Here is a 22,975-nt window from a genome sequence, read left to right as displayed (position 1 = left end):
GGTGGGAATTGAACAATGAGAACACTTGGACACAGGATGGGGTACATCACATACCGGGGCCTGTCATGGGGTGGGGGTAGCGGGGAGGGATAGCATTAGGAGAGATACCTAATGTAAATGACTAGTTAATGGGTGCAGCACACCAACATGGCACATGTATACTTATGTAACAAACCTGCACTTTGTGCACATGTACCCTAGAATTTAAAGTATAATTAAAAAAAAAAAGAGTGGGAGACTTGTCTGTTTCACTTAACTCAGCATCCCCCATGCCTAGAACAGTGCTTGGCACATAGTGGGTACTCACTAAAGATCTTTATTGCAGGAATGAAAAAGATTTAGGCCAAAAGGAAATAATATCTAGAGTGAGGGGTATACCTACAAGGTGACACAGCTACTTAAAGGACATAATCTCTTCAGGAAATGCCTTTTGGAAATTTTAGTGAACACTGTAGTTTTCTCTTATTTTTGCTTGCTAACTGCTCAGATGCTACTATGAGTTAACATTTAATGAGGCCAGGCACGCTCTAAGTGATTCATGCTCATAATAACCCTACTGAATACAAATTATTCCTGTTTTGCATATGAGGAAACTGAGACACAGAGAGGTTACATAGCTTACCCATCAGTTAGTAAGTGGTGGGGCTGAGATTCACACCCAAGCAGCCAGCTTCAAAGAGGACACTCTTAATCCAGTGTATTAGTCTTCTCAATAAGCCTAATGAACAGGCAGCCAGTAGGGGGTGCTGGCCCGCCTCTCTCATTTGCACATGTGTGTGTGTATTCACAGGACCACAGGGTACAGTCAACCTCAGCCCAGTCTCTGATGGGCAGGGGAGCCCCAGCCAACATCTGGTTTCACTTAGAAGGCTTAAGGGTCCCTAAATTGGAGTTCATAGAAAAATCTGAAGCATGGCTCTCAAGCTTGTTATGTTGCAAGGGCAAATGAATGTAAAACTATTTGTTCCTTCAATATTGAGCAACCACCATGTGCCTGGCACTGCTCTGTGTACTGGGGATACAGCAGTGAATGATACAGACAAGGTTCCCATCCTCCTGGAGCTGACATTTTCAAGGGGGAATATAATGTCAGGGAGGGAGGAGAGCTGTGAGTAAAAAATAAAGCAAACCAGCCAGGTGCAGTGGCTCACGCCTGTAATCCCAGCACTTTGGGAAGCCGAGGTGGGTGGATTACGAGGTCAGGAGTTCGAGACCAGCCTGGCCAACATTGTGAAACCCCGTCTCTGCTAAAAATACCAAAATTAGTCGGGTGTGGTGGGGTGCACCTGTAGTCCCAGCTATGCAGGAGGCTGAGGCAGGAGAATTGCTTGAACCTGGGAGGCAGAGGTTGCAGTGAGCTGAGATCACACCACTGCATTCCAGCCTGGGTGACAGATTGAGACTCTGTCTCAAAAATAAAATAAAATAAAATAAAATAAAATAAAATAAAATAAAATAAAAATAAAGCAAACCAGACAACCCAAATGTCCATCAATAGGTGAATGGTCACACGCATTGTGGAATATACATACAATTGAAAATCTACTCACTAATAAAAGGAATAAGCCACAGAAACTGATATGGTTTGGCTGTGTCCTCACCCAAATCTCATCTTGAATTGTAGCTCCCATAATTCCCATGTGTCGTGGGAGGGAGACGGTGGGAGGTATTTGAATCATGGGGGTGGGTCTTTCCTGTGCTGTTCTCATGATAGTGAATAGGTCACCTGAGATCTGATGGTTTTATAAAGGGAAGTTCCCTTGCAAATGCTCTCTTGCCTGCCGCCACCGTGTAGATGTGCCTTTACTTCTCCTTTGGCTTCTGCCATGATTGTGAGGCCTCCCCAGCCATGTGGAACTGTGAGTCCATTAAACCTCCTTTCCTTTATAAATTACCCAGTCTCGAGTATGTCTTTATTAGCAGCATGAGAACAGACTAATACAGATACAAACAACACCATGGGTGAATCTCACTGACATTCTGCAAGTGAAAGAAGGCAGACACAAGAGCACGTGACTCCTTGCATATGAAACTCTAGTGGAGACAAATCTAATCTCCAGTGACAGAAAGCAGATCAGTGGTTGCTTGGGCCTGGAGGTGAGGTTGGTGTGGGGCACAGGGGAGCTGTTGGGTGGTGGCATTGTCCTCTATTATGGCTGTGGTGGTGCTTACTGAGGTGGATACAGTTTTCAGATTTTAGGGATCCAAGTGGACACTTAGAAAATGTGTGCATTGGTGCATGTTTTAGCAGCACAATTAGCAATTGCAAAAATATGGAACCAGCCCAAATCCCCATCAATCAACAAGTGGATAAAGAAAATGTGGTATATATATACCATGGAATACTACTCAGACATTAAAAGGAATGAAATAACGACATTCACAGCAACCTGAATGGAAATGGAGACCATTATTCTAAGTGAAGTAACTCAGGAATGGAAAACCAAACATTGTATGTTCTCACTCATAAGTGGGAGCTAAGCTTTGAGGACACAAAGGCATAAGAATGATACAATGGACTTTGGGGCCTCAGGGGAAAGGGTGGAAGCGGGGTAAGGGATAAAAAAACTACACATTGGGTACAGTGTACACTGCTTGGGTGATGGGTGCACCAAAATCTCAGAAATCACCACTAAAGAACTTATTCATGGAACCAAACACCACCTGTTAGCCAAAATCTGTTGAAATAAATTTTTAGAAGTGTGCATTGGGTAGTTTTAACATTATACCTAAATTAAGTTGATTTAAGAAAAATAAAGCATAAAGCATGAAGGAGTATTCTGTTGTAGATTCGCTTGTCAGGAAAGGGCTTATGGAGGCATGAGGAGTAAAACGTCAGGGGGAGCCACCTGAATATCTGGGGGATCATTCCAGGAAGAGAAGACATCCAGTGCAAAATGTTCGGAGGCAGAATGAGCTTGACAGGGCTGAGGGAGAGCAAGTGAGCTGATGTGGTGGAGTCCAGGGAGTGAGGAGGAGACTGGTGGTTAACCAGACTGCAGAGGGACTGGCCAGCCACAGAGACTGATCTTCTGTCAGCTGTTTACTGAACACCTACTGTGGACGGCCACAGCTGTGAGTGATGGAGACGCAGCAGGGAATAGCACAGCTGCTGCCCTTCTGGAGCTGATATTCTAGAACAACTTCAGATTTTTCCCTTTGCATGATGGGAGGCCAGTGGAGGGTTTCAGAGGCTGAAAAGATGAGACCAGAGCCTGTTTTTGTCATAATAGGAAAGCATCTTGCCTGGTGTGTTTACTGGTTCCTATGCAGGCCCTCTGGGGTTGGCAGGGGCTTTGGTGGTTTGCTGGTTGAAGATAAGCAGATTATGGGTTCTGCCAAATTTCCTCCCTCCATATATCAAGCCTAAAATTGTGGTTTTCAAGTTCCAAAGGAGTATATTTTGAATGTCTCTGGTATGGGAGGGGGGTGATGTAGGGGAAATGAAAAATGAATAGAAAAGGGTAAAGTGTCTCAACGGAAGGATAAGGTAATATGATCACTATGAATATTTGGCACATTCCAGCAGCCCTTCTCAGAGCTGTTTCAGAATGGGATTCCCAACAGAAACAGTAACGAGGCTGGGCCAAACAAAGGCAGAGACAATTCATTTCCTGATAGGTGAATGAGTTCCCTGGAAATTCCAGGACAGGCATTGGTGCTAGTGTCCACTAGCCACACGAGGGCAGGGCTAGCTCTGCCCTGTCCCTGGCTGCAGCCCCTTGGCATGTCGCATATAGGTGCTCAGTAAATGTTGGCTGAATACAACGTGATGGCCTGCCTCTGGCAGAATGTGCATCTGTCTGAACACAGGGTCTCCTTCAGGGAATGTTGACCCTTCTCACATGAAATTTCTGAGAACAGGGGAAACAGTTAGAAACTGTAAGTCTCGATCTGCTATTTTCAACAAGATTTTCCCCAGGTACGTGAAAGTGTGCATTCCCAGTTAGAAGGGTAACCCATAGCTTGAGGGCTTTTATTTAACATGTGTTCCTAGCTGGAGTTGTGTACACAGCTGCAAATATGCAACAACTCAACACAGGGACAGCCATTAAACTTCCAGAGGGGCTGCCCCCCTAGGTCACTCTTGCTCTGTCGGAGCATGTTCTAAAAGGAAAAGGTATGTCCCCATTAGCGAAGAGTGACTAAAGCAAAGCAGAGTTTCGGTCAATTGTTAAATGAAGCTTCAACATAGCCCACACAACAAGGCATGTCTTGGTTTGCCCTCTGCTTAGAAAGGCCCTCTCTTGTCTTTCTCTTTACCTGCTTAATTCACCCTCAAAGATTCACCTTGTGTAGCCTCTCCTCCAGGAGGCTGCCCTAAAATCCCTCACAGGTTAAAAGTGGTGGCCAACTTTTATGCTCCCAAGCCTCCTGTATCCAACCCTCTAGTAATAACAATAGCTGATATTTGTTGAATATGTTATGTGAGGGACAGGAACAGATCATGTAAATGACATATGGTAGTGGCTCCAGGAAACATACAAGATCATAGTGCTAGCAGGTTGAATGTTATTCCAAATCTCCCATCCCATGAAGAGCTGTGCTTGGGCTGCACACAGGTAGATGCAGTGTGCACTGTGTCCCCTGGAGAGGCACCCCAAACCTCTGCTACCTCTCGTATTCATAGAAGGATGGGGAGGAGACAGGAATCACTTGACTGAGTAGGAAGACTCTGAGCTCTGCAGTCTATACTAGAGTCTCGACAACCAGCTGAAGCGCAGTTTGCATATCAGTATTGGTATTGGCCAGCATCCTTGCTGTTCCCCCTGCAGAGCCGCCTTGTTGCTAGGCTACCTGAGAGTGAGCTATAAGTGTTGCAGGCCAGTTAGATTGATTGATTCATCTCCATGGGGTGCTTACCATTTCCTGGGCATTATCTCATTTATTCTTACAACAGCCTGATGAGGTATAGTCCTCATTTTCTGGATGTTGAAACTAAATCTAGAGACTCATCCGGAAACACTTCATAGGAGAGATAAGATTCAAACCCAGACCAGGATGATTGTAGAGTGTCAGCTCTTATCCTCCACTCTGGACTGCATCTCACGACCCTCCCTACTTGATGTTGCCATCATTTCTTAACTTGTCAGGTCTCCATCTCCTTAAAGGCAGAGCCGATGCTTTTAATCACTGTATCCCCAGTACAGACATTCAATGAGTATTTGTTGAGGGCATGAATGGATTGATTTTATATTTCATCTTCTCACGAGGTCATGCCCTCATCATGCTGCCTTTTGATCCAACCCAAGAGAAGGGTAGAAGGTATTGCTCTGAAGACCAAGCGAGCCATAATGTTGACCTCACAGAGCCTTGGGGTCAAGGTCAGTGAAATTGATGAGCATTTCAAGGCTATTCCAAGGTGCACAAAGGCAGCGCCATAGGGCCAGAAGAATGAATGTTTTACCTCTCAGTGCCTTGCTGATGTGATTTCTTATTTACTGCACATTCCCATCTAATTGTCTTTAGCAATGGTTTATCAAATGTCACATTTGGCTCCTTGTCCTCCCAAGATCAATAGGAGGGCCCCATGTGGGCTGGCTGTGAAAATATATCAAACATATCACCAAGAAGAGGGAGCAAACTGGGGATGTGTCCAGTCACAAAATGACTTCCCAAGCCCTAACGAGGAACAGAAACACAGGCACTGCGCAGCTTCTCTTGAAGCATGAGCTGCACCTTTCACCAGGCTGCAATGTAACTTTGCACAAGTCTTCAGCTCTGAGTTCTGCTCTCTCATACCCAAAGTGGGAATAATAAAAGTCCCCACCCCTGAGGGGCACTGTGAGTTCGGCTCGGCTCATAGTAAGCACTCAATTAATGTGAGCTGCTCTCATGGTTATTATTGTTATTATAACACCTTGATGTATTGTAAATCCTTTGAGCTGGCAATTCCACTCCAAGAATTCATCACAAAGAAATTATTAAAAAATATAAGAACATAGACCTGAAAGAATGTTTACTGTAGAATGATTTATCATATTGAAAAAGGAGGATTGCTTGAAAAAAATTTTATTCAAGACAATGGACTATTTTGAGGCATTTAAAATGAGTTTATAGAAAAATATTCAGACTTGGAAAGATGTCCTCCATCTATTATTAAGCAAAGACTCAGGGTAAAAATAGTTTTTGTGTGGTATGATCCTGTGTTTGTAAAAATGATGACTATATGTGAACAGAAAACAGTCTGGAAAATATACTAAAAAATGTTAATGTTTTCTGTTTTTCCTATCATCACCATGTCTTACTTTATAATGAGAAAAACAAAAATAAAAGTTATCTTTAAAAAAATTGAAGTCTGTTTTGTTTGTTTGGGGTTGTGTGTCATGAATGCTTTGAAACCATAATAATAATAGCTTACACCATTTCTATGTGTCAGCGTGAATCTAAGTGCTTTATAAAGATTATTTCATTTACATCCAATATTGCTCTGAGCACATAATATCACCTCCGGTTTATAGATGAGGTAACTGAGGCACAGAAAGGCTGAATGACTTGCCCAAGGTCATACAGCTTGGAAGTATTGGAGGTTGGAGTTCAGAGTCAGATAGTTTGGACTGGTCTACACTCCTTCTGCCCAGGCTCTCCAGCTGTTCCTGTCTGGAACAACAGCAGTTCCACAGCGGTTTCTTTCTCTTTCTCTTTTCCTTTCTCTTTTCCTTTCCCTTTCCCTTTCCCTTCCTTTCCTTTCCTTCTTTCTGTAACAGCAGCAGTTCCACAGTGGTTTCTTTTTCTTTTCTCTTCTTCCTTTCTTTCTTCCCTCCCGTCCTTCCTTCCTTCCTTTCTTTTTCTTTTTCTTCTTTCTTTTTTTCTTTTTCTCTCTCTCTCTCTCTTTCTTTCTGACAGGATCTCACTCTTTTGCCCAGGCTGGAGTGGCACAATCAGGGCACACTGCAGCCTTGACCTCCTGGGCTCAAGCAATCCTCCCATCTCAGCCTCCCAAGTAGCTGGGACTATGGGCAGATACCACCATACATGGCTAATTAAAATTTTTTTTTTTTTTGGTAGAGATGAAGTCTCACTTTGCTGTCCAGGGTGGTCTTGATATCTTGGGCTCAAGTGTTCCTCCTGCCTTGATTTCCCAAGTGCCAGGATTATAGGCATGTGCCACCACAGCTGGCCTAAAGTTTATTTTCTAAATAAGTATTTAGATATTTTAAAAATTATAATTCAACCCCACACTGACTTGATTTATATGGTAGGATCTAGTTATCTGGGAATCACTGGAATTCGTAAGAGGCCACTTAAAATAAATACACTTAACGAATGGAAAAATGTTTGATTAGAACTTTATCTTGGAAAAGGAAACCCTGCCAAAAAGTTTATTTTATATCATATTTAGGGAAATTCAGGTTATATTTGCAACTATGCTCTGGTTGTGAGAATGAACACTGAATTTTCATACGTACACAAAAACATGTAAGCACACATTTTGTTCTATCAGCTTCATCGATAGCAAAACACATGCTGTTTTTAGAGATGTCAAAAGAGGAGCATTTTATGCATCTTAGAATCAATGAAACACACAGGACAGTGCAGCATCACTTAGTTTGACAAGTGCAACATAATCAAAAAGAGCATTTCTGTAAGCAGATGGAATATCTTCATCAAATTTCCCAGGATCTCTCTTTACGTTTTTTATAATCACCCTCTTTGATGTGCCGATCTTATCACCTTCTTTGTTAATTTTCTCTGCCTCCATGTTTAACTGTGCTACCCTCAGCCAGATCCATATTTACCAAGGCTTTCCTCTGACACGTTCAAGAAGATCCCCACCACCGTTCTTCTTGACTTGATAAAATTCCTGTTTTTGGCAGCAGGTGTAATTTTACTCCATAAACAATTGTGTTTACATTGTACTGTAGATGCTCCTAGAAATGACTGAGCACCAGAGAGAAAGAAGAGGAAGGTGTCTGGCTGCTAGATGCACATCCCAGCTTTGAGCCCATAACCTCTGTCTCAGTTCTTCCATCTGTAAAAGGGGACTGCCACTAATGCTACCTAGCTCATATGGTGTTGTGAAGATAAAACAAGATAATGCACATGGAACAATCAGTCCCTGTTACATTGTGGCCCTCAGATAGTGCTGGCTATTATTCCAAGTGGGTTTAGACATCATGTTAAATGGAGAGGGATCTCTGAGTGCAGGACATTTTTATAAGAGCTTGGATGAATGATTAATGAATACTGTCGTCTCAGAACAACTTTAGCTTCCCTACAAAGCATCCTTACTGAGAGGGGCTTCAATGAACATTTTAGAAGCCGTTAATTTTTGCAAAGATCTTGGAATAAAGCTTTTCCTAACATCTCTGAGCATACATTGAACTTCTGTAACTGTCGTTTATCAGGAAGCTTAAAGATCTGTACTAGGCTTTCTTTGAATCCAGGCCGATGTGTGTCTGCTCAGATAAAGTCATACAAGCAATTGCACTGATGGATACTGTTCAACGAAATGCCAGGCAGAGCAGAGGCACATGTTTGATTCAGGATGTAAAATCAGGAGTGGAATTCCAAATGAATGTGTAATATGTCCCATAATGGTGATTTTTTTCAAATAAGGAGAGTTTCAAAGCTTGGGTGCAAATCCCCTTTTTTTATATCTAAGGCAAGGGACGTGCCTCTCAAAATTGCACAAAAACACAAAGTATATAAATGGAATCTTGAGAAAGTGATTGGAATTACAGGTGTCATCTGTATCCTCTCTTTGTTTTACTGAAAATAGACTCAACATTGTTACAGATTCACTTATTACACACACACACACACACACACACACACAGAGATTACAGAAATTAAGAGAAGTATAAAAGATACCCATATTACAACCACTCAAATGAATAAATGTTAAGATTTTGTGGAATTATATCCAGTCTGTGTGTGTGTATGTTGGAGATTGGGGGATGGGGGACTTGCCTTTCCTTTAGTATGTTTTTTTCGATAAAAGTAAGTACTCCTAAAACCTAATTCCCAGTCCTATTCTTCTTGACTATTCCTAGAGGTGACCACTCTCATGGGTTTAGTCTCTCTCTCTCCCTCTGGATATATATCCACACATATATATTTATACATGTGATTTATTAATACACAAACATACATATACAGAGATTAACATGATAATACTAAACATGGATTTGAACTGTAAACTCTATGGTAACAAAACTATCACTTTCGTCTTTTTATATACAGGGTTCTATATAAGATTTCACTTGAGGATAAAGGTCCTTTGCTTAGAAAGTTTGCAAACTCCTGAATTACAGCACCTCCAAGACTCTCCTCTGTCTAAATATGTGATTTGGTGCTGCCCGTCTGAACTCATTCCTGTTTTCTCTGTTGCTGCCTTCTCTCTCAGTTCCATGAACTCAAGGCTTGTCCTTCTTGTAAAACATCCATGGTGCCCTCCTGTGCACCCTTCACACCGGTTCTCTTTCCAGACTCAAGCATGCCATGAGATTTCTCCTTGCTCTGCTCAGTAGCTGTCCAGGAGGGTGCCCACTGACTCAGATGGCAGTTTCAGTTCCTGTCTCCTGTTAGGATGCCACCAGCTAATCAGAAGGGGCCTCTCCAGAAAGTCCTTTCCAAAAGCACTTTCAGTCCAGTTCAGAAGAAACCAAGGTTCTCTTGGTTTCACACAATCGTTCTTTACAGCTCGAGCTCCTTTGGAAAGGAAGGTTCTGAAAAATATGCCTGTAAAGATCTGGCTTCCTCCAAAATGAAATGAAACTTCGTATCAGGGGCTTCTGCAAAGCGCGATTTGATGTGCTATGCAAGCTGACAGCCAAACCCTGGCATTGCCTCCACATTTCAGCTCCATGTGAAAGGTGAGGCCCAGTGGAGCCTATCTGACTAGTCAATGGGCACTGAGAGGGTAAAGAGAGAGTGGCAAGATGACAGAGCCAAGGAGCTCCAAACAGCCAGGCACCCCAGCATCCCAGGAACGCAGTTAGTCCCACATCTAATTGAAGCCATGTGCAGGTTTGCTTACTTAGGCAAGAAAGAAGGGGACAAGGAAAGACAGAGTTCATTTTCAAATGAGGATCTGAAATGAAAAGGAATAAACCTGAACTGGCAAAGACTAATACCACTAATCACCATCTATAAATCTGCTTTTAAAAAATGTCATTAGGGGAATTCTGCTGATAAGGACAAATAGAAATGTTTGCTCAACTCATTTTATCTTGGTCCACATATGCCCAATCTGCCATATTTGCATTTATTTGGTATGATCATGGGACAATTTGTGGTCTCTTAAACTGTTCCTCCCTATTGGCTAATGAGTTTAATGTGTGGATAATTTTACTTCCCATCCCATAGATACCTCTCAGCATAAAGCATTAGGGGGTACCAGCATCTGCTCCTGTCTTAACCGCCATTCAATCCCTAGAATCTCTTTTAATCAACTTGCTGGAGCTGTAAGCCCATCGTATACTTTTAAGTTGCCTCCTGGCTCCATCGGTCTGAGTGATGAAATAGGCATTTTTAATATTTGCTAAACAGGATTGTGGAGAAGGTGAAGTCCCAGCAGGGCTCCCAAGTGGTAACTGCATCTTGTTGTCTCCGGTTAATCATGTACCTAATCTGCCAATTATTGACTTGTTCTTGCAAAGGATTTTACTTGGCTTGACATATCAGTAGCAATCAGTGATGAACTGTCAAGCAAACTTGCTCACTGCCTTAACCGCCCAAGATTCTGACTTGCTGCAACTGCCTCTGAGATTTCCTTTGACACCTAGCACTGTAGCCAGGTCAGATTATTCTTTTTCTTCAGTCTGTTACCTTTCTAGAACCAGGGCTGAGCAAATCTGACACAGTTTGTAGGATTTCAGATAGCTGGCAAGGCACATTAGGCTTCCACTGTACACATACCATCCCCATAAGAATTCGAGTTAGTAGGCTAAGAATGACTTAGATTGACTTTTTTTTTTTCTGTGTCTTTAAAAATGCAATGCATGAAGTCAAAACTGCTGCATTTAAAGCTCAATATATAATACCCACCTTTAAAATTGGCAAAGCTTTAGAAACAATAATATTACATTTATGCAAGTGTTCAAGTAAATAAAATGGGCGTTTCCACAATGCTGCTGGTGAGTAGCAGTGTAATTGGTACACATTTTCAGGACAATTTGGGAATATAAATAAAATCCTTAAGGGTTTATTTTCAAGAAAAGGATTGAGGATGCACACAAAGGCCACTAGGACAGGTCTCATAACATTTTATGTTTAAGTCATTAGGGATCTTCGTTGATATTTCTGGTGCTCCTTCCAGGGGACACCATCTGATGGTATGTCCTCCTCCACTGAAGTTACGATGTGACTGCTTTGGTTGATATAAGAAGTGCTTAAATGATATGTGTGACTTCCAAGCAGAGTTCTGTAGGAATCGGTACACAATTCTCCATCTACTCCTTTCCTTGTTCCTGATAGTAGAAGTTTCATAGGTCTGTGTCCTTGAATGAGGTTGACATTGAGCAAAGTTCTCGTTAACCTAAGAGGGACACGTGAAGCAGAGTTTTCTAACCTCGGCACTATTAGCACTTAAGCTAATGTTAATTCTTTGTGCTGGGGCTTCCCTGTGCACTGCAGGGTGTTTAGCAGCATCCTTGGCCTCTATCCACAAGGTACTAGTAGCAACCTCCTCACAGTGTGACAACCAGAACTATTTCCAGGCGTTGTAAAATGTTTCCAGGGTGGGAGTGGGGGCAGGGCAAAATCACCCCTGTTTGAAAGCCACTAATGGTGTAGCATAAACAAGAAAAAAAAAAAAAACCTTTGTTCTTTGAGGCTACCATTATTCTAGGTTCTTTTTTTTTTCACTGAAATGGATACATTTTATTATAACAAAAATAATATATAAACATTTAGCAAAAGGGGACTGCTTTATATTAGGAGTGTTTTTACTTTTTTCTTTTGTTTCTCTGTTTCTAAAACTTTTCTGCAATGAAATGTAGTTTTTTCTTTAGAAAGAAGAAGAAACTAGAAAATTAATTTATTAAAAAAATCTATATTTGTATAATTGCCTATCTATATACAGGATTTGCCAGGGCTACACATAAATTCTAAGTATAATAGAACACTCATATATCACAGCTTTCTATTGCGCTTTCGTTTACAAAGGGTTTTCCCATCTTACCTTTGTTGTTATTGTGTAATTACAACCACGTATTGTGAAGCAGGTTACATAGGTAGAAAAGGAAACCGAAGTTAAGAGAAGTTAAGGGACGTGCTCAAGGTCCCCTGGTTAATGTGTGGCAGAGTCTACATTCTGGACATTTTCTCCTATGCAATATTGTCTCTGTATCTCTATAAAAAGCCAGTTTCAAAAAGTCAGCTGGGACAGACTCTGATTCTTGGGAAATTTAAGCAGGTATGTAATATCCTTGGACAAGGATACTAAACCTTGTAGGCTCTTGGTCAGAGCATGGTACTCAATAAAATTTAAACAACTATTTCACGTAGCACAGCCAATAGAATTTCATATTCTACCCCCACCCCACCTCTTTCACTTTCTCTTTTTCCAGCTCAAATGAGTCACCTTGGCTAGACCGCCAATCCCCATAGAACTTATGTTCCTTGATAGGATATACCAATAAAAATGAGAAATTCTATAATAGTTCGAGACGTCAGTCGCCTATCCCCGCAAAGAGCTAAGCACTGTCTCCTTGAGGAAATGTAGCTCATCAAATGGACATGAATGCATGTAATGTCAGCGAATTAATGTGAGAATACATACGGAGTCTTTTTCTTTCTTTCTTTCTTTTTTGAAAACAGTGCCCCTATATTGTACCTGTCTTGCGAATTTCTAAGCATCGGCACGGTGGCTTGCTTACTTGACCCCTCAACACACAGTGAACTTTCAAACTGGCAGCTGGACTGAAACCTCAGCACACATCAGCCCATGCCTATTCATTTCCCTTCCCTTGAAATGTGCGATGGGGCTGTCTCTGGAGTGGAGCTATTTTGAGAGGACAATCACTAGAACAATCACAGTCTAGGCAGGAGATGGACAGTGCGGCGTAGCCACAAAGGAAGAAAAGACATTGTCATTGAGGATTTGAGTCCTGAATGTCAGAACAGCAGGGAAGCCAGGTAGAGTATGCTTCTGCCTGCTGTCCACTACCACTCAGTTACAGAGAGTTACCAACTTGACTTGCCATGATCATTGGCTTTTCCATGATTCTGGTTTCCTGGAGCATGCAAGAGAAGGGGGCAAGCAGAGCTTTGTGGGTAATGTGGGGAAGAAGTAGTTTTCTTAGCAAAGCTCCTTGCATGCAACTGGTTGAGAGGAAAGTTATGCTCAGCGATGCCCAGATTCATGCTCACAGTTACCTCAATAATGCCGATGTGGATTTCACTACTGTAAATCCTTCATTTTGCTACAAGAGAATCAGTGGAGCCTGAAGGTCAAGGACACCACCTAACAATTTGCATAACTTCTTAGAACAGCACCTTGCAGCCTGTCCAGAAGCTACAGAAATGCACCAGGGATTCCTTTCAGCTGAACTCCTCTCCTTGTCTTGATGAGAATCTCTTTGACAAGCAGATATGATTTCTGTTATCAAGAGTTCTGCTTGGTCAGGGGCTGTGTTAACCCATCTCCAGATAATCAGTGTCTAGCCCTATAAATATTTTTTCTGGATGGATGGATGGATGGATGGATGGATGGAGGACTCACTGATTACCACATTACATACTGGTCCCTATAGCACGGGCTGTGTATGATCATAAAAACCTACACAGCTCAGCTCTCCCTGCTTAAAAAAGAAATAGTCCTTTTAGTTCTTATATTGATCATTTTAGGCTGTAAAGATGGGATTGCAAATCAGTTTCATCTTGAGAGCCAACAATGGTCGATTGATAGTGGCTGCCTTAAGAGTTATATGGGAGGTATGTGTGCTCTGGGCTCAGTAAGGAAAAGTGCTGTCATTGATTAGCAATGTCTGCCATGAGCTAAAGGTAAAGAAATTGTAGCCTGACTACCTTGCATTTGCCAATGGGTTTTTTTATAGCTTTAAGTTCTTCCAATTGAATTTTCTAGATGAATTGCCTTTCCAACACATTTCAAAGTCAGCTTTGACTGGATATATGTATGTTTTGGGATTTTTCCTAATGTACCTTATGTTCTTCCTGGATTTGAGGGCATACAAGGCAGGAAAAACCCACTGGTTTTTTCACAGGATATACAATTCTTATTGGAAAAGAAAACCAAACTAGGTAGGTGTTAATTTACCCCAGGTGTTATGTATAATAATAGAACTTCTACCACGACAAACTAAGGGAAGAATGAGAGAAAAAATAATGAAATCCATAACGTAATCCAATCTCTTCACTTCCAATGCTGTGAATAATCTCACTTTCACAGTGCCAAGGACTTCCCAAGGAACTTAGTACAGGGGAGCCACAGAGAAACATCTGCTGAATTTTAGTTTATGTTACATTATTCTTTTCATATATACTGAGATGTCTCCTAGTGATATTTTAACAAATTAATCCAATAACCAGAACATCTGAACAGAAAGTACCCAGTGATTAACCCCTAAACCTAGTACAGCTGTTTTCATCAGGTTGGGATATTAGCATTTATTTTTTGGAGATAAAATTCATATGACACTGTGAATAACTGTAAGGTGGGTAGCTTTTGTGATTTTACAATGTTGTGGCTTGAGTGTATTCACTATGTTGGGTAAACCATCACCTCATTTCAGGCCATTACTATCACTACCCCCCAAAACCCCGTGGCAGTTAGCCCCAATTCCCAGTTCCTGGCAACCACTAACCTCCTTTCTGTTTCTATGTATTTGCTTATTCTGGACAAAACACATAAACGGAATCATGCAATATGTGGCCTTTGGTATCTGGCTTCTTTCACTTTGCATAGTGTTTTTAAAGTTCATCCATGTTGTAGCATGTAACAATACTCCATTCCTTTCTATATCTGACTAATGGTACGGCTATATCGGATTTTGTTTAGCCATTCACCAGTTGGACATTTCGGTTGGTTCTACTGTTTGGCTATCATAAATAAGGCTATGATGAACATTGATACATACGTTTTTGTAAGAAAATGGTGTTTTCAATTTTCTTTGGGTATATACCTAGAAGTGGAATTGCTCAATCACCTGGTAATTCTACATTTAACTTTGTGAAAAACTGTCTCTTTTCCACAACAGCTGCACCATTTCACATTCCCACCAGCAATGTACAAGGGTTCTTATTTCTCCAAATTCTCGCCAACATTTTTATTGTCCATCTTTTAATTATAGGCATTGTAGTGGGTGTGAAGTGGCATATATACACACACACATATATACGTATATATTTTTTTAAATGCTTGATTACATCAAACATGGTCATACCTGGGCATGAGATGGTGGAAGTCCTCTTCTTATGTAAACACCAAAGAGAGCGTCCTTCCCGAGGGAGATGTTGAACTTTAAGAACTGGGGCTGACTGATGTGAATTTGTGACCTCCAAAACACCCCTGGTGGGACTTCTTGTGTTACCCGCCGACCAACTTCTGCTTCACCACTGTCTATGCTGCTGTTTTTCAACGACCAGGGCACTGAAAAAAAAAAAAAAGGAATGAACAGCAGTCAATGACGTGTATAGATTAGTTGGCTCTATATTTCTGTTTAATTACATGCCAGGTTTTTTTTTTTGTTGTTTTAACATTAAGATTAAACTCATGGCAAGTTTCTTTTTAAGTTACAGCTAAAACATTTAGGTTTCAAATAACAAAGCTATAAATGCACACCCCAGGGCATCTGAAATCTTGGCACAATGCTTTCTAAAATTATGTGATTACTCTTTACTGATCAAATATAATCAGATCTGGAGCCTGATAAATACATGTAAAGCTTCCAACTATCCCAAATGTGACTGGGATGTAAAACTTATCAGCAGGGGAGGGGAGGGTGATGATAATTTGGCACCAAATTTAATTCTTGTAGCCTTTCATTATTCTTTCTAGACACAAATATACTCTGACATTTTCAACAAAAATCAGCCCAGAATAAATAAAACAACTCAGTAGAAAATGAAGACTTGAAACTCAAACAGATCTTGAGTTAGAGGGAGAAGTCTAAGAACCACAGAGAAACAACATCCCTCCTTCATTTATATTAATGCATCTCTGTTGCATTATTTAAAATTGCTTATGTTGAAAATATTGGTTGCCCACACTCAGTATCCTTCAGAACTTTCATAATAGGAATTCCAAAAATATCTATTTTTAAAGTGCAGTTCTTAAAAACAATGAACCAGTCAGCACCCCCTATACTTCCAAGTGTGGTTTCCCTTGCAACCACAGAATTAAGGAAAAGCTGAGCGTGACTAGCAGTTGCCCAAGAAAAGCAAGTTAATCAATCTCTGAGAGCTTCATTTTCCTTATCTCTAAAATGGGGAAAAAAAGTCTCATAGTATAAAGGCCATTTGTGATTCCTTCAAATCGATTCTGAACTTGGTAAGAAATATAAAATATTATTCTTCTATATTCCTAAGAACTGCTGAGCCAACTGAAATAAAACAGAAAGAACTGAGGTCATTCTTGTTTTGAGGGGAGTCTTTTCATTTCTGGAACCCCCGATCACTTTTGTGACCTTGTAGATCCAAAAATTTCTTCAGCCTGATGGGGCCGGGATGCTCCCCTCGACATTCTGTGAAGGACTAACTCTTCTAAAAATATTTATCTATCATTTGGCCACCAGATATTGCAAAGGTCTCAGATGATCCTGAGAAATGATAAAATTGCTAAAGACTGGCCTAAACGGTGAGCGAGCCTGTCTGACACTGTCTCTTGGTCCCAGTTTCTCTATGTGTAAAATGGAGAGATGACACTTTTGGTCTCTGAAGGTCTTTCATGTCTAAATTATAAAAGAAAACCACAGAGTGATTTGAAGATATAAAGTTTTTCCCTCTTATTTTCTTTAAAATATGAGGTGATTGATTTCTATGCAGCTCAATACGAAGCCAGCAGGGACTTAAAATAAAGCAAGAGAAACACTGGTTTCGATCTTAAGAATAACCCTTTGACTTCTAGGATAATAAAAGTAGGGAATGTGGTCCAAAAGGAAGTTTGGAAGCCTCCTTCACATCTCATCTTTAAAAATAAAATAAACAGCCAGAAGTCCTGAGTGGTTCAGACCTTCAGATGGGGACTAGATGGTTTATTTAGCAAACATTCTGAACTTTTGTTTTGTTTTGTTTGTTTTTTTGAGACAGGGTCTCACTCTGTTGCCTAGGCTAGAGTGCAGTGGCACGATCTCAGCTCACTGCAGCCTTGACCTCCTGGGCTCAAGTGATCCTCCTGCCTCAGTCCCCCAAATTAGCTGGGACGATAGGCATGGACCACCATGCCTGTCTGCTTAAATTTTTTTTCTTTTTTCTTTTTTTTTTTTTCGTAGAGACAAGGTGTCACTATGTTGCCCAGGCACTGGTCTCAAATTCTTGGTCTCAAGTGATTCTCCAGCTTTGGCCTCCCAAAATGCTGGGATTACCTCTGTGAGCCACCACACCCAGCATGAACTTTTAAATGTTGGCTAACTTTTCTAATGGATACTGATTACTTACCTGCAGGGGGAGGAATACGGCATCATGTTTAAGAGCAGAGACCCTGAGCTGAAATTGCCATGGCTCAAATCCTAACTTTGATACTGGCTAAATGTATCTTGCTCTGCTTCAGTGTCCTCATGTGTATAGATGGGACACTATTTATTTCACAGGATTGTTATAAGGTTTTACTGAGGTTAGGCTGTGTAAAGCTCTTAGAATAATTTCTGGCACAAAATAAGTATTATTACCTGTAAGGCCCTAACCCTAAATTAGGTGTTGTTTATTTGGGGGTTTTGCTAAAATAATGGCATGTCCAGGGGGAAACACTTGTTATCACAACAAGTTGATCAGGAGCTCTCATTACTATAAACTGGAAACTAAATTTTACTTTAAAATGCTGCATTTGACACCCCTTCCTTGGGGAAGGGATATAGTAAAAAGGATATAAATAAAAAGAAGGAATATAATAATATAAAAAGGAGTAAGGAAGGGACATAGTAAGAGAGCCGCCTGGGGAAGAAGAGTGTGTGGGCCTCTGATAGGTACCAAAAGAAACCCCAGCAATCAGCATGGCAACAAGTTAAAGAAATGCATTATAAATAAAAAAAGAAAACTTTAAAAACATGATTCATCTTTAACTTAATAAGCTTGGCTTTCCTTTATGTCTGTTGGGCTTTCCGGCATTGCTGGGTTAATGACAGGATATGAAAAAGAGGCAGGAAATCAGCACCCACGAGTGCTCTAATCTACTGTGGAAACCTGAATGGATTGTGATATCAAGCCAGATGCAGATGCTGGAGATGTACAAGGGAACTTGTCTCCAGGGAGCAGCTGTTCTGGAGAAATTCAGACAAGGAGCCCCAGTGCTTCTGTTCTTACAGCAGTGAGGTCCTCTTCCTTACTACACCCTGGCTTCAGGACACTGACTAAATTAGCTCCCACTACCAGCCAGCACAGGCTACTTCCTCAGTAGTCACAGCGCCCCTTAGGGTTTTAGATCCTCCCTTCCTCATCCCATTCACTAAATAAGGGAGTGCACCTGGGGGATGAAGTACAGAAGTCAGATAGAACTGGGTTTGAATCCTGGCTCTGCTTCTTTTATGCTGTGTGACCTCTAGCAATTTGCTTAACCTCTCTGGATTTCCAGTCCTTTTTTTTTGTAAAATGGGAACAATAGTTCTAACTGCCTTGGAGGGTGTAACAAGTAGAAGTACACAAAAGAGAGATTAGTATAGTGCCTAACATGAAATAATCATGAAATAATTGCTAAGTTCTTACATGGAATGAAAAAAAGGATGAAAAACTATGTGGGAAAGCATCTGGCTTTCTTTGCAGAGTAAGGAATTCTCTAAGAGACAAAAAATAGTGTGTGCACATGCAATATACATGAATGTCTAAATGTCTATTTGTATATATCTAGCTCTCTATCAAGAGTCTAATTTTTCTGGAATAGACTCATTTATGGGGATAAGCTTAAAACTGGGAGTCAGGGCCTGGTTCAGGTCAAGTGCACCTTCACACTAAAGCTCTGCTTTCCTTTATGATACCACCCCAACCACTGTCCTCAGCCAGACAAATTGTTTTCTCTGTGTTTCTATAGCAATTATGCTTTTCTGCAGCCCACAGCAGATGTTGTTAGGTATTGTACTTGATTTTGCATGCCTTCCTAAGTCTCTGTCTCTGGACACTGTGCTCCCTGAGGTCAGGCAGAGATGCAGATTCATCTCTAGGTTCTCTAAGCTTTGCACCTGGCAAATGTAAGTGATCTATAAATGCTTATTGAACTGGATCAAACTCTACAAATCCATCTGGTGGGGTATTGTAACAAAACCCCTGTGATGACAGGGTAAAGTGAGAGCCTTAACAAAGATTTACTTTGAAAATCTACATGTGTAAGGAAAATGGATGTGCTGCGGTCTAGGCCGAGGGAGACATCCTGTCACGCATAACTCAGCAAGTTTGGAGCACAGGCGCACAACTCCGCTCATTATGTAATCATGCCATGTGAGGCGCATTAGGTAACCACTCACGTGAGCTTGTGCTTGGCTGGGAGCCACTATTGCCTGTAAAAGGTATAACTACCCTGCTGATGCTGTACATCCAGCTTGCAACCAGGCTCGCACCCAGGCTCACTCATGCCCAGAGAGAGAGAGAGAGAGTAAAGCCATACTGAAACTGTCTATGATTCTTTGAGGATTTTTCCAGCTACCCACCACTCTCCCACCGACTCCCCTCAGACCTCAGTTAGAACCTGACAACATGTAAACTGGATTTTATTTATTAAATAAAATAAAATTTTAGAAGCTCTATATGAAATTTACTATTGAAATAACTTTTCTTGTGGATCCTTTTGAAGAGTCACGAGTAAATGCTTAATTTGCCTTTTGTGTAAAATCTTACAATAAACAAACAAACAAACAAACAAACTGGGAGAGGTGTGATATGGTGAGAAAATCCTTAGATTAAGAACCAAAAGTCAAGAGTCCTAGTCATGACTTAATGACTTCAAAATGTTTGTGGAAGGAACAGGTGTAAATGAATGATTCTGTTGAATTTCCACCCTTGTTACTAAGCAGCTGGCTAGTTTTAGGCAGGTGTATTTCTCAAAGTCTCAATGTCCATATCTATATAAGAGTGTCTCGGACCCAAAGATATCTTAAATGGCATTCCTCATTAGCCTATTGTGGTCTCAGAGTGGGTCAGGAGGATCATTGCTGGGTATATGCTATGAAGAAGTGTGTGTGTGTGTGTGTGTGTGTGTGTGTGTGTTGGGCGAGGGGACAGGGGTAGGGGGTCGGCAGGAGGGAGGAGGAGTCATTAGAAAGCTTTTAGGCTTTGTTAACAGGTGACTTCACTTTCACAAGCTCGATTTATTTAACAGAAGATATCCATATTGTTAAGCTAGTGTTTGCTTTCAAATTAAGTTCTTCAGGTGTGTAACTGAATTACACTTTTGGAAAGAGGGGTTTTCACTTTTTACTCATATATATGTACATATATATATATTTTTTTACACACATTCTTTCTCTCTCTGTATATACAGTCATGAGTCACTTAACAACAGGGATACATTCCGAGAAATGTACTCTTAGGCAATTTCATAGTTGTGTGAGTATACTCACACAAATCTAGATGGTGTAGCTTACTACATACCTAGGCTATATGGTATAGCCTATTGCTCCTAGGTTACAAACATGTACAGCATGTTACTATATTGAATACTGTAGGCAACTGTAACTCAGTGGTACTTGTGTATCTAAACATAGAAAAGACACAGTAAAAAAATATGGTATAAGAGACAAAAAAATGAATGGTACACCTGTATAGGACACGTACCATGAATGGAATTTGCAGGACTGGAAGTTGCTTTGTTTAAGTCAGTGAGTGAGTGGTGAGTGAAAGTGAAGGGCTAGGACATTATTGTATGCTACTTTTGACCTTGTAAATACTGTAGACTTAGGCTGCACTAACTTAATAAAAAAAGTAACTATACTATAACATTAGGACAGCTAAGATGTCACTAGGTGATAGGAATTTTTCAGCTCCATTATAATCTTATGAGACCAGTACTGAATATCTGGCCAATCACTGGCTGAAACACTGTTTTGCCATGCATGACTGTAATCTATAGGCCTTATTCAAATTTGTCAATTGTTAGAGAAATATTCATGATAGCAAAAGAAAAGTTTTTTATATACTTTTTAAAAATCTTGAAAATGAGTGTGTATAACTTTTGTAATTTTAAAAACAATGAAAAAGAGAAAAATGTACAAATACTGCCTCCAAAGAGATAAAAAGAAAAGGTGTTTTTCTGTAAATTGCTACAGCCAGCATGGGGAACCGTCTCAGTGACTCTATTCCTGGAGGTCAAATTTCTGGGCTGATGTCCAGGACAGATCTCTGCTGTTCTCTAAGGTCGAAAAGAACAGCATCAAAGCCAGGCTGAGTTCCATGAAGAAGGACTTGAAGCTGGGCTTCCCTGAGCCATGCCAGCTGTTCCAGGACCACCAATATGGTGAGTCCCTCACAAGACATCACTGAGAGGCAGACAGCAAGGAAACAAAGTAGTTAAGATTTCTATCTTTATCTTAAAACGTCTAATGCCTAGCTAGACATTTTAAGGTCTAGCTGAATATCCTATTGAGAAGTTCTGAGACCTTAAGGAGGCAATGTTGCCCAGTGGAGCTAGTCAGCCTGAGTTTGAATCCCAGCTCTGATAGCTACCAGCTGTGTGCCTTTGGGCTAATCAAAAGCCCTCTCTGAGTCTGTCTACTCATCTGTATTTTGGGGTGCTTCTGCATGTTGTACCTAAATTGTAGGTGCTCTACGTCCTTCTGTCCTGTCTGTTGTGATGCTACCTAAAATCAGCTGTAACTACTTTTTTTCAGATGGGGGGGTGAATTTGTGATGGCCTAATAAAAAATACAGGCTCCCTGCTGTAGGCACTATTAATGAAAGAGGGCCAATGGGTGGAGTGGGCCTTAATAAAACTGGCAGTCGTTTTCCAGAGCAGCTGAAATCAATATACAGTGAGTGACCAGTACGTCTGCAGACTGGGAGGGGCAGACAACAGGTCACATGTATTAAGATATGATGGTCAGAGAAAACTGCATCACCAGTTCATTCTCTGCAAATTGCTGGTGTTGGTGTGTGGTCTAGCTGCTTCTCACATGGGCAACTCTGTGCAGTCTGCGTTATTGAAAAGCAGCCAGATTTTATTTATTTAACAATGATTAAGAAATGTCCTAAGCAATGTTGGGTGGGCCATTCATTCATACTTCCATGCAATAAATATTTATCAAGCATTGACTATAACAGTAGGTATTCTTTGGTCAACATCAGAGTTGGGGTGTATGTTGTATTCCCATTATCTCTTATCTAGGCAGCCTGTTGTCCAGGGTCCTATGAATTCACTTTGAGATTGAATTAGGGGCATCAAGAGAAGAGGCATTAAACAGCATCCTGTAATCATTCTGTGAGGACCTCATTGGTATCCTTGGGTTCTAGGCAATGACTAGGCCTGGCACCCTGGCATGCAGGACCCAGTCCAGTTCATGTCTCCCAGAGTTGGGGCTTCCATGGCAAACCTTTCAGTCTATCCAAGAGCTGCACAATAAAAAGTGTAGATGATGATCATTTTGCCCTAAGAAGCACATGCTTAAGATACAATGGTTCTGGTTAGTTCATCTTTAGCTTAGAGATGAGATTTCCGGGTTTTTAGAGGCAACATTCTAATGATCAATTTTACAGGATAGTCCAACTCTATAACTCCACGGAAGATTGCTCATGTAAATGTGAAACTATTACCTATTTCTGAAATATGTACCTAAAATTTCAACCAGTTAAATACGACTGATGTTGAGCAAAATGACAGCCTTCCATAGCTACATTAGGAGCTAATCATTTCAGAAAATGTTGCCATAATTCATTT

The 22,975-nt window shown here is 40.9% G+C and overlaps 1 protein-coding gene across 11 annotated transcripts in view; it reads right to left on the bottom strand.

Moving 5' to 3' along the window:
• TENM2 (teneurin transmembrane protein 2) overlaps window positions 1-22,975 on the bottom strand; it is a 3,238,122-nt gene that overhangs the window by 185,996 nt on the left and 3,029,151 nt on the right. For all 11 annotated transcript variants that reach the window (XM_063604288.1, XM_063604290.1, XM_055112852.2 and 8 more), the window contains one exon: window positions 15,351-15,556. In XM_063604288.1, the coding sequence (XP_063460358.1) occupies window positions 15,351-15,556 (206 nt within the window). The remainder of the gene's footprint in view (window positions 1-15,350; window positions 15,557-22,975) is intronic.

Source organism: Pan paniscus, chromosome 4 (genome assembly GCF_029289425.2).
Source record: "Pan paniscus chromosome 4, NHGRI_mPanPan1-v2.0_pri, whole genome shotgun sequence".
Taxonomy (NCBI): Eukaryota; Metazoa; Chordata; class Mammalia; order Primates; family Hominidae; genus Pan; species Pan paniscus.
This window is presented reverse-complemented; position numbering and strand designations above follow the sequence as displayed.